This window comes from Barbus barbus (assembly GCF_936440315.1).
Source record: "Barbus barbus genome assembly, chromosome: 38".
In the NCBI taxonomy this organism is placed as follows: domain Eukaryota; kingdom Metazoa; phylum Chordata; class Actinopteri; order Cypriniformes; family Cyprinidae; genus Barbus; species Barbus barbus.
The window spans coordinates 19,058,111-19,069,913 of record NC_136716.1 but is presented as its reverse complement, the minus strand read 5'-3'; the positions used below and the strand labels follow the sequence as shown (position 1 = coordinate 19,069,913).

General features: G+C 39.8%; 2 protein-coding genes across 16 annotated transcripts; one reads left to right on the top strand and one right to left on the bottom strand.

Moving 5' to 3' along the window:
- Nucleotides 1-205: 205 nt before the first annotated feature.
- On the top strand, nucleotides 206-4,304 carry srsf2a (serine and arginine rich splicing factor 2a). 15 transcript variants are annotated; one of them, XR_013783089.1, is made up of 5 exons: nucleotides 206-1,197; nucleotides 1,892-2,223; nucleotides 2,799-2,936; nucleotides 3,461-3,548; nucleotides 4,004-4,304. XR_013783089.1 is itself a non-coding variant. In XM_079397223.1 (3 exons), exons 1-2 carry the CDS (start codon nucleotides 839-841, stop codon nucleotides 2,214-2,216), a joined length of 684 nt encoding a protein of 227 aa, XP_079253349.1. In that variant the 5' UTR covers nucleotides 216-838; the 3' UTR covers nucleotides 2,217-2,223; nucleotides 3,461-4,304. The 15 variants fall into 15 exon arrangements, 4 of the variants coding, with proteins under 4 accessions (XP_079253349.1, XP_079253350.1, XP_079253348.1 ...); XR_013783096.1 differs by having other exon boundaries at nucleotides 701-1,197; nucleotides 1,892-2,219; XR_013783099.1 differs by having other exon boundaries at nucleotides 708-1,197; nucleotides 1,892-2,219; nucleotides 2,799-2,903.
- A 163-nt stretch (nucleotides 4,305-4,467) lies between these two features.
- habp2 (hyaluronan binding protein 2) lies at nucleotides 4,468-11,664 on the bottom strand. The gene is made up of 13 exons (XM_079397220.1): nucleotides 11,519-11,664; nucleotides 11,388-11,421; nucleotides 11,194-11,292; nucleotides 10,987-11,097; nucleotides 10,785-10,901; nucleotides 10,451-10,567; nucleotides 6,882-7,035; nucleotides 6,708-6,802; nucleotides 6,361-6,592; nucleotides 5,984-6,126; nucleotides 5,677-5,811; nucleotides 5,451-5,596; nucleotides 4,468-5,303 (listed from the first exon to the last, which is right to left on the bottom strand). Exons 1-13 carry the CDS (start codon nucleotides 11,582-11,584, stop codon nucleotides 5,142-5,144), a joined length of 1,611 nt encoding a protein of 536 aa, XP_079253346.1. The 5' UTR covers nucleotides 11,585-11,664; the 3' UTR covers nucleotides 4,468-5,141.
- Between the last annotated feature and the right edge of the window lie 139 nt (nucleotides 11,665-11,803).

Sequence of the window (11,803 nt, the reverse complement as noted above, 5' to 3'; positions counted from 1 at the left end):
CAATTTTAAAGCACAGCCACCACAAAAGATTTCAGTAAAACATTGTGAGATCTGAATGTGGCTCAATGGAGTCTCTGAGCCTCCAGGCGCCCCCTGCTGGAAGACAGCATCATGTACAGAAAACAGCGAGATTTGCTGCTCGATGATCAGAGCTGGATTATTATTGTCCTCAGAAGCGCTATTGGCCACCCCTGATGTCAGGCTTGAGGTTTTGCGCAGTACAAACACAAACCTGACCTTCCCGAATGTTTTGGAAGTGATTCACTGCAGTGCAGTAAGGGAACCTTATTTAGTGGCCCTTGTGTCAGTTTGGATTGAAATTGAAATCTATTATTATTCATATTATTACAGACAAGTAACAGCAGCAGCTAGTTCAGGTGTATAACTGTGCTATTTGATTTTCTTTAGTTTCTTCGTTTTGTCATAATAATTTATCATTTGATAGTTTATATATATTTATTTGTTTATAACTTATGTTCTGTGCTCTTAATCTTATGATTGTGGGATTTCCTGTGATATTTGTTCTTTTCAAATAAATTATTTGTTTATTATATTTTGTTCAAACTCGTGGTAAATTCTCAGGTCTTTGTTCCCAGACAAGAGGTAACCTGTAGTGTCGCTTTAAGACCAGAAGTGGCAGTATTAGCTCATCTTGGAAAGAAAATAAAAGCCAGCCTCCACCAACCGCGGACTTCCGGTTACCGCCATTTTAGAGAGTTATCTGCTCGCGGCGTGGTTCTTTGGACTCTCCTGAATGGTTCGCTATTTTTCCTGAAAATTTCGCTAATATCTCTTTTATTTTTCGCGTAACGTGCTGCAGCAGGGTTAGTGATTCGAGATGAGTTACGGCAGACCTCCGCCTGACGTCGAGGGCATGACATCTTTAAAAGTCGACAATCTGACGTACCGCACGTCCCCTGAAACGCTGCGGCGGGTTTTCGAAAAGTACGGCAGGGTCGGGGACGTCTACATCCCGAGAGACCGGTACACAAAAGAGAGCCGCGGGTTCGCCTTCGTCCGTTTTCATGATAAGCGGGACGCGGAGGATGCGATGGACGCCATGGACGGCGCGCTGCTGGACGGGCGCGAGCTGCGCGTGCAGATGGCGCGATACGGGCGCCCGCCGGATTCGCATTACAGCCGCCGCGGAGCCCCGCCGAGGAGGTACGGGGGGGGACATGGACGGAGAAGCCGAAGGTAAGGCCCACATACGCAATCTTTTGTTTTAATATTTTCGTTTTAAACTGCTGTAAGTTACCGTCTACGTTCGAAGATGCATCTGCGGCCCTTAAATGAGGCCTTAGGCCTCAAGGTACTAAAACACCATGTGTTATGTTAATTCTTATTTTGCTTATAAGTGTAATTTATATTATCAACATATGCAACTGAATTGAGTTTTTTTTATTGTTTCCGTTTTTAGAGTATTTGTAACATTCCGTCGTTTTTGTGGCGCAGTACCAAACAATTGCTCAATTTTGTGATTCGTGTTCAGTTGGTTCTTTTGAGTCGGTTCATTTGAATCGGTTCACTTGAATCGGTTGTAGCCGTTTGAAAACCAAACTCATTCCCAAGCGGTTTTAGTACAGCACATTTGCTCTTTAATAAAATTGAGATTTTTAATAATCTGAGGCCTCGTGATAACTTGACTTTTAAAGTAGTTTAAGCTCCTTGAATCTAAAAAAAAAAAAAAAAAAACGATTCTTGGAATTGAATCAAACATTTCGTCAGTGTGTGCTACGATTATTTGTGGTTTGGATGCTCCAATGTATGGTCATTATATTTGATTATAAAAAAATTGCTTTAATGGTGTTTTGTAATACTGTAACACCAGCTGCTGTTTTTTTCACTGTGCAAACAATTCTCATGCTAACGTGTTGATTGGTGTTTTTAGCCGTAGTCCTCGGCGCAGGAGGCACAGCAGGTCTAGGTCCAAGAGCAGGAGCCGGTCCCGTTCCCGTAGCAGATCCCGCTACAGCCGATCCAGATCCAGGTCCTACTCCCGTTCCCGATCTAGGTCCCGTTCCCGCTCCAAAACCCGCACACCACGCAGAAGCAAGTCCAAAACGGCTTCCAGGTCCCGTTCAAGGTCTAAGTCCAAGTCCAAGTCTCGCTCCAGGAGCCGTACTCCCAGATCCATCAAAGGATCCAAATCACGATCCAGATCGAGGAGCAGACCCAAATCTCCTGGGGATACTGGAGCCACTGCTGAATCCTGAAATGTAGGTGAGCCTAAAGCTTTGTATTAAAGTTTTTTTTTTTTTTTTTTTGGTAATTTTCTTGTAACTGGAGGAATTTTTGTCATCCAGGAATTGTAACAAGGGCATCTTTTACTTTTTTTCAAATAGTTAAAACTCCTCAGTAGTCCTGAACTTTTGATTTTAAGCAGATTAGCTAATGACCCCAATATTACTCATGCTCAAAGTGGGGTAAAGCGAAGGCATGTATAGCTCACTGATCACTTAAAATGGCTTCTTTTTATATTTTGTTTCGCCCCTCTACTTTTTCTCAAAGCCCTTCAAGACATCTGCAGATGTAGTAGATCGGTAGATGCATCATCTTAAAGGAGGTTTCAGGTTTTACCCAAAATTAGTTTGATGGAGCTGTTATTCACAGCATTTGTCTGGTATCGCCGTTTCTGCATGACTTTTAAGGGTTTATTTTTAATTCACATCCTAAACCTCTCAATGGATAATTGATTTGGAGCTGTCGTGGGTATGATACCGTAAGTATATTGTTTTGAAACGTGTACCAGCCAAAATCCATTGATTTCATCTAAATGTGGAATTCTTTCCTCCAAGCTGCTGATTCCTGTTTGCAAAAGGAGTTTGGGGCAGTTTGAGAGCAGTTAGTGTGTGATCCGACCATTGGCTGCCTGCTGCTGATTGGCGGTTGCTATGGAGCAGGTCGGTCTCATTGAGTGTTGAGGTGGTGTTGAGGTACGTCTGCAGGACAATGGACTGAGACCTTTTCATCATCCTTGTCACAAACTCATGTCTATCGTGGCATAGGCAAAAGCGGCATGGATATGGGGTGTGTTCCCAGAGCTAGTTTAAGCTGTCAGGCTGCTGGGTGTCTGATTTTAATCAGGCCTGTAATTTTAAGTAATTTATTTAGTTAGCTTGTTCTAACTGCCAATAAATGATACCTCAGCTTGCCGACACTTAAAGTGGCTATGAGAAATTAATTTCACCCTCAGGTTTGTTGGCTCCCTACCCATGAGGTTTCTTGCAGAACAAACATCAGGTACATGAGGTTTCTTGCAGAAAAAAAATGAGGTCCATAGATAAATTTTAAATATGGTTAGTTTCTCGTTATGTGTGGAAAGTGCCTGTTTGTTCTGTATAACTGAGGACCAGCTATCGAGCGTTGCGTAAAATGCAATGCCTCGCTTTATGACGATTACTGTAGAACCTCCTCTGTTTTGCTCTTTGAAACTAACTTAATTCCTCTTTTCTTCTAGATGATGTCAGCTGGTTGAATCTTCGAAGATTGCATCGAACAGATGTTCGTCTGAGGATACCCAAATTATCCATATATCAGACCGAAAGGTTATTGTAATTTGGTCTAAATCTTTTAAATGATAATTTCTCTCTCTCTCTTTTTGTTGCCCACAATTGTTTTTGTATCATAGTTGAATTCCATGTGATTTATTAAATGATCTTTATGCCTAAATTGGGCTACTAGGTGAAATCACTTCGCTTCATTTTTGGTAGTTTGCATTTTTATTTTTCTTTCTCCCAGACTAAAGTAAGTTCACTTTAATCGAATCAGTTTTTTTGTTCTTAATAAACATTTATTAATGGACAATTTTGGATGTTGTGAATATTTCTTTGACCTTAAAGGACTGGGTAGAGACTGTAATTTGGCCACTTAAAAAAAAAAAATCATACCATGTAAAACCATGACATCATAAAGATTGCTAACCGAGCAGGTGTTATGGTTTAAGTGGAAAATTTCACAACATGATTCTAATATTCTCTCTTGTGTATTTTCTATGCACTAGGCGCAGTTGCGTAGCAGTTGAGTTTTGCTGGTTAGCTGTTAAGGTGGCGTGTTGCGGTGCAGAGTGCTTGGCTGTTTCCAGTATTCTCCTGATTGCTCCTGTGTAACGCCTTGATTTGATTTTCTTAATTTTGGCTACAGCATTTCTTTTTGCAGAAAGATCCTGTGCAACTGCTTTTATGTGAAAACCTATAAGGCAGATATCTGAGCTTATTTCACATCTCCAGAAGTTCTATAATTTGTGACATGCTCACTTGGTCGTAATTTCCATGTGAATGATAATAAAGGTTTTTTTTCTCTGAGCATGGCTGATTTGATGTATACCTAATTTTTTACTAGTTTGTCAGTCTCTCTTATGTTTGGTGTGTTGAAGCAAATTAAACCTTCCTTCACTGGAAATAAATTGTGTGTTGATGTAAAGCATTGGTTACATGAGATCTCATTAATAGATTCACCCTCAATGGCTTTTGGTGAAATCTGAAGTTTTATTCTAAAGTAAATTTGTCAAGACAGCCAAACATTTTTACTTGGATGTGTACAAACATCAACAACTTATTGACTTAAATGTTATAAAAGACAAGTGAAGTCAGTTTGGAATTAAAATATTTTTTCTAAATGCATATAGATGTTGTAAACATTTCATCCATGCGGTTTAATTTAACTTTTCAAAATGTCCGAACTGAGAGGCTTTCCTGGTGTTACATGCAAGACTTCTCCGATCATTTTAGTCTACTCAAACCCACCCCTTCAAGTTAATTTTCCTCCAGTTTCACATTTTGAAATTCAATCCAGTCCCCATCATACTTTTTCCCCCTTTTTTAATAATCCATTACACATGTCACAATGAAGATCGGTCACAACTTCCATGATGACTTCGATATCTCAATATGTACATTTTATCAAATGGTTCATTCAAGATTTTTAATTGGCTTTTTAATTGGCCTTCAATGTATAAAGGTCAGATTAGAAACTAACATTGAACCCACTGATGTTATGCCTTTGGTTACTAATTGTGCTTTTTCCACACAACTCGCTGTAGACCATTTATACATTTATTTTTACATTAATTGTGAATTATTTTCTGGTAAAACCTCTTTCAGCTATTAGATCATTGAACTCAAACCTTGGAAGTAGCCATTCTAAACTGCATGCATCTTTTCATTGATCCAGTCAGTGAACTTGGTGACACGGGCATAGATTCCTGGCCTGTTCTTTTTTCCACAGCTGTCACCCCAACTCACCACACCATAGATGTAATGAGTCTCATCCTTCTGACAAACCAGGGGTCCACCAGAGTCACCCTATAAAGAGTGGGGGAAATGAGTAGCTACACATTGTGTTCATTGAGTTTGCACAATCATTTTAAATAAGATGTTTGATGAATATTAATAGAAATTTCACTGAAAGACTAAAGAAAGCCTGCAAACTAATTTGAGACTGAAACACACCTGACAAGTGTCAGTCTTTCCCTGCATATATCCAGCACACATCATGGAATCGTCCAGTCTGTTCCCATAAACATTACGAGACATACAACGCTTCTGAGAGATTAAGAGAACTTTAGCATCCAGCAGCTGAGGAGAGACAGCATACTCTGAAAGAAAGAGTCATAGATTACATATTCTCAGAGGTATGGTGAATTTCTCCAGTGACAATTGAATCCAGAGGCCACACCTTTCTCAGTGGCTCCATAGCCTGATATGGTGCACAGCGTTTCATCAGGGAATGAATCAGTGGGGAGACATGCTGCCCTAACGAACCTGGTCTCATTGGCACACCGTCCATTTATTGCCTTTAGTTTCAACAGGGCTGGCATAGATGAGGAACAAAAGCACTGTGAGGTTGACATAACTGGTTTTCAAAAATGTCCATACTACTGTAGACTGTTCACAATGCACTTCACCCCAGGTTGTCATCTTTTTTTTTTACCCAGGATAAACACAAATTTGAAGTCTGCATGAAATGAAAATGAACCACTGACCTATATCATTATACAGGGCTTCAGATGTCTCTGTATAGTTCTCATGAACAATGATTTTCTCCACCTCAAGAAACTGTTTTGCTGGATAATCTTTCTCCAGGTTCACACCACCCATCTCCAATCTTACCTCCTCATTCTCATCACTGCCATAATCATGCAAACATAGTTCATCAAACTAATATTTGTTGCATCTGAATTTTCACCGGCAAAACTAGCGTAAAAAGCAATTCTCAAGTACAAAATCATCAGTATAATATTCAAGGAACATAATTTAATAGAATTAGTAACTTAAAGACACCATAAAATCAAAGAGAGTTTTGTGATTAAACATTACATAGATCTAATGCAACACCACCACCCTGAGAAGCCCAACTTACATGCAGTGGGCGGCAGTAAGGACCCAGCAGGAGTCAATAAGGGTTCCTCCACAGCTGTGGCTGAAGGATGCATTAGACCCCATGGGACGGACCTGAAATGAGATCTGCCAGGGATGGGCTTCAGGCAGAGACTTCCTCCCACCAAATATCCTTGGGGATATCATACTAGCCTGAGTCTTTCCACAGTCAGAAAACTGCAGTTTTGCAGGGGTCGTTGGGGGTTTTACTGGTTCTGTGAGAATTTGGTAAATATGTATATGGTACAGTTAACACAGACTGCTGGAGTAGGCAAAAGAACTTATGTGTATATGTTTTTGCATTTAGATCAGAAAGAGGAAAATCTGTGCCTGGTTCAGAGCATGGCTTGACGTTACAGTAGTCCCACCGGAGATTGCCCTTGTCTTTCACAAAGCACCAGGGTTCCCGGTCTCCATCCGGATTTCTAGAGGGACAGAGATCATTCTTAAGGCTGCATGTTATACTACAATTCATTGTGAGATTGACTAAAACTGAATTCCTACCTGCAGTAATTGTGGGCTCCAATGCTCTCATTCCCTTCAAACTCTTTGAAAGGAATACGATAGTAGTTCCACGGTAAACATTCAATTTCTTCCACTGTCTCACTGACAAAACCTATGTATGATTCCCCATTCCCCTCATAGCAGTCATTTGGATCTGAATACAAAATGACATAACGTTCATACAACATTATTTTTACATTTAGTTTACATATTGCGACGCAATGTAATTCTAGTGCTTGATTAATAGAACTACAGAACTTGCGGAGGAACGTTGTTTTGATCAACATCAAAACTCTCCAAATAACGAAAGACTGGTATCTGAAAAATAGGCTATGCCCTATGAGCAGGTACTTTGTGACTTGTTTAAATCAGTTTTCTTTTCTTTTTTTAATAAAGTAACGCTGATATTGGACATAAAATTGATTTCCCCATCAAATAAAAGTGGAAAGGTCTATTTATAGGCAAATAGACCAAAGTAGTAGTTTAAAGACTGGCACTGTTACCAACATTGTTTTGTGAACCGCAATGTAAAGCAAATGTGATACTATGCAAACTATTTGATTCTGTTTTCTTCGTCTACTTCATACTGACGAATTCCCCTTTTGCTTGAAAACTATTTTCGGTTCAATGTTCAGTTCTCGTCTGGCTTCAAGCTACTTTCACTGCAAATAGTAGGAGCATGACCTTCTTTCCTAACGGATATGACGCCAACACACATGGCTGAGTGAAAGTGTGCAGTTTCCCAGCCGCTTTAAAATATCAACTTTAAAATATCTTTAAAAACACACACACACACACCTATCTATATAGCTATTAAATTAAATCATTACGGTAATATATATATAGCTATATATATATTATACAGGTCCTTTTCAAACAATTAGCATATTGTGATAAAGTTCATTATTTTCTGTAATGTACTGATAAACATTAGACTTTCATATATTTTAGATTCATTACAACACAACTGAAGTAGTTCAAGCCTTTTATTGTTTTAATATTGATGATTTTGGCATACAGCTCATGAAAACCCAAAATTCCTATCTCAAAAAATTAGCATATTTCATCCGACCAATAAAAGAAAAGTGTTTTTAATACAAAAAAAGTCAACCTTCAAATAATTATGTTCAGTTATGCACTCAATACTTGGTCGGGAATCCTTTTGCAGAAATGACTGCTTCAATGCGGCGTGGCATGGAGGCAATCAGCCTGTGGCACTGCTGAGGTGTTATGGAGGCCCAGGATGCTTCGATAGCGGCCTTAAGCTCATCCAGAGTGTTGGGTCTTGCGTCTCTCAACTTTCTCTTCACAATATCCCACAGATTCTCTATGGGGTTCAGGTCAGGAGAGTTGACAGGCCAATTGAGCACAGTAATACCATGGTCAGTAAACCATTTACCAGTGGTTTTGGCACTGTGAGCAGGAGCCAGGTCGTGCTGAAAAATGAAATCATCTCCATAAAGCTTTTCAGCAGATGGAAGCATGAAGTGCTCCAAAATCTCCTGATAGCTAGCTGCATTGACCCTGCCCTTGATAAAACACAGTGGACCAACACCAGCATCACTGACTGTGGGTACTTGACACTGGACTTCAGGCATTTTGGCATTTCCCTCTCCCCAGTCTTCCTCCAGACTCTGGCACCTTGATTTCCGAATGACATGCAAAATTTGCTTTCATCTGAAAAAAGTACTTTGGACCACTGAGCAACAGTCCAGTGCTGCTTCTCTGTAGCCCAGGTCAGGCGCTTCTGGTTCAAAAGTGGCTTGACCTGGGGAATGCGGCACCTGTAGCCCATTTCCTGCACACGCCTGTACACGGTGGCTCTGGATGTTTCTACTCCAGACTCAGTCCACTGCTTCCGCAGGTCCCCCAAGGTCTGGAATCGGTCCTTCTCCACAATCTTCCTCAGGGTCCGGTCACCTCTTCTCGTTGTGCTGCGTTTTCTGCCACACTTTTTCCTTCCCACAGACTTCCCACTGAGGTGCCTTGATACAGCACTCTGGGATTGGCCTATTCGTTCAGAAATTTCTTTCTGTGTCTTACCCTCTTGCTTGAGGGTGTCAATGATGGCCTTCTGGACAGCAGTCAGGTCGGCAGTCTTACCCATGATTGCGGTTTTGAGTAATGAACCAGTCTGGGAGTTTTTAAAAGCCTCAGGAATCTTTTGCAGGTGTTTAGAGTTAATTAGTTGATTCAGATGATTAGGTTAATAGCTCGTTTAGAGAACCTTTTCATGATATGCTAACAATATGCTAATTTTTTGAGAAGGACCTTTATATATGAGTTTACCTTAATGATTTAATTTGAGGGTATAAGGCAAAAACATGGTTTGGAAGATAGTTTTGTGACTTACTGGCTTATTTAAATTTAGTTAATTTGGAAAAAGTTACAAAGTGTAGCTTTAAAGTAGCCTACCATTCCCAGACAGCAGCAGAGTGTGGGCCAAATCTGGCTTAATTCTGGCAGTGTTTTTCCCCCACGGTCTGGTGTGAAACAGCATTTGGCTGGAGTCTGGCCCACCAAAAGAAACTAAGCAAATTGTGTCTATTTGGCTGAGCCGTGGCTGGATTTTGGTCCGCCAGAAAAAATAAAATATCCTATTCGGCTGAGATCTGGGTGGGTTAATTTTGGTTAGCCAAAGAGTAAATAAAAGATCTCTGGCATGAATGTGATTTAGAGTAAAACAGACTTTTGGATATTATAATTAATTAAAGAAACGTTTATGTGACGTTAACTCCCCAGTGCTGCTCAGTGCTTTTTGGCTATAGGTTTAAAACAAAGAAAACTGCACTTTTAGATAAACAAGGCAACATATGCACTTGTGTCTTGTGGAGGTAGAAAAACAAAGTTCTTTAAGACTCACAGGACTGCTTGTAATAAAGATTTAAATGTAAAAAGCACGAGCCGACTGTTTCTGTCAGTGGTAAGTTTTAATTTAAAATATTTGTGATAGCCTAATGCAAGAAAAGTAGGCTAGACTTTATGCTGTATGTGTTTAAATGTGTTTCCACTTGCTTGGGCAACTTAATATACAAATCTAGAAGCAATGCATTCAATAGGCTACGTTGTTTATATTAATTGAGTTTAAACACGAATATGCAAGATGGTATAACTGTACTGTAATAAACGAGGATCGCAATGCTGAAAAAGCACTTTCAGTATAGGCTAACAACGTTTGGATTTGAAATCAAAATAATGGATAAATGTTGTGTTTGTGGTAAATGGCCGCGGATCAGGAGCAGACTGCAAAAGTTTGACTTTTGTCCGGTTGACATCTGGAGCTTCCGGCACTGCTGTGGGCCATTTATGGCGGCTTTCTGGGGACACTGGAGTTGTGGATGAGTTTTGGTCTGCTTCAGGCATGGTTCTGGTATTCTTTATGCAAGCACCTTAAGGGCCATTTGAGGGCCGAGGGCCGTGGTGGTATGTGGGCCACAACAACAGCCTGAATTCAACCAGATAAGCCCACAAAAAATTGCTATCTGGATTTGGTTTGGTATAAAATAAATGAAAAAAACAAAATGATATACATTCAATAAAATAAAAATAAAATACAAACGGTGTATTACCAACTTGGCAGAACCTCCCACTGTAATTTCCAGAACATTCGCATGTGAATGTGGCTCTGGTTCGACCTTTAACACACTTTCCTCCATTCAGGCATGGACTCGGGTCACAAGCAAAGGCTAATATTGCAAACACAAGTATAAGAGCATGTAAAAAGACAAACTGAATTACATTTCAAGACAGAAAATAAATAGCAATTCTCTACAATCTGACACCATAAAAACTTTTAATGAACTCAGTCATAAAAATCCCTAAACTGTTTAGTACTGAAAGAAACATTTTAATTTTGAAACGTTTTTTTTTATTTTATTTCAGAAATTGGAGACAGACGCTTACCTTTCTTGCACTTAGGGGCCCTATAGGGGGGGTGGCATTGGCATTCATAAAACGGGGCCTCTTCAGTTCTGACACAATCACCATGACCACACTTCACTTTCTTGCACACGTTCCTCTCTGGAAGATCCCAACATGAAAACTCAAGAATAACACTCATTCTTACAGATAATAATAATAATAATACAGCTTAATAAGATCTCACCATCCTGACACTTTTTGCCAATGTAAGGCTCTTTACAGATGCATTTGAAGCCCCCACTCTCAATAACTTTGCATACTCCGTTGTTCAGGCATGGATTTGGATCACACACTTCTACAGAAGTATTAAACATGATCAGCATACATATGTTTATGAGCACCAAACTGAATGCCTATAATACATGCACTGTCTACTTAAGCATGTTCTTGCCTGGTTCATCAAAGAAGGAAAAAATCCAATCAAGTGTTTCATTCATTTCAGCTGAAGATATTTCCTCTGTGGTGTCGCTAACAACATAGTCATACATTTCTGTCAAGGGTGCAAGAGAGAAATAATAATATGAGCATGCAACAATCTTGCATACACATACAGTAAATGGAAACTAGATAATATAAGATTCTCACCATCAACTACACTGAAAATGTCATCCAATAAACCCTGGAACAGTTAACACAGTTTCAATCTGATAGTGTAATATCTGCCAATTAAACAGACAAGTTGAATTATTAACGACAAATTTTACATGGTTACATACCGGTGCTGCTTGGACTGGCACAGTGAGGCCAGAGAGGCCCATCAGAAGCAGAATCACTGGAGACATGATTTCAGGAATAAAAAAATGCACAATCCAACACCACAAAAGTGGTGGCTCTATAGTGTTGGCAGTAGATATGTTTACCTGTGTGTGGACAACCCCTGGACCCTTTTCCCAGCTTATCTTGCAATCATTACCTAACAGCATTGATTTTATGTGTTTTGGCCAGTAAGCCACACTACAGATGTGCATTAAAACAAACAGGTTTAACAGTCTGGTTTAATG

What these genes read in the sequence shown, in the direction of transcription:
- habp2 (XM_079397220.1), bottom strand. Translation starts at nt 11,584, where the DNA reads ATGTCTCCAGTGATTCTGCTTCTGATGGGCCTCTCTGGCCTCACTGTG. An exon ending in TGGCAAAAAGTGTCAGGATG is followed by an intron (nt 10,902 to 10,986) that starts GTGAGATCTTAT and finishes GGGATCTTCCAG; the next exon opens with AGAGGAACGTGTGCAAGAAA. An exon ending in GGAGCCCACAATTACTGCAG is followed by an intron (nt 6,803 to 6,881) that starts GTAGGAATTCAG and finishes CTGTCCCTCTAG; the next exon opens with AAATCCGGATGGAGACCGGG.
- srsf2a (XM_079397223.1), top strand. Translation starts at nt 839, where the DNA reads ATGAGTTACGGCAGACCTCCGCCTGACGTCGAGGGCATGACATCTTTA. An exon ending in CATGGACGGAGAAGCCGAAG is followed by an intron (nt 1,198 to 1,891) that starts GTAAGGCCCACA and finishes TGGTGTTTTTAG; the next exon opens with CCGTAGTCCTCGGCGCAGGA.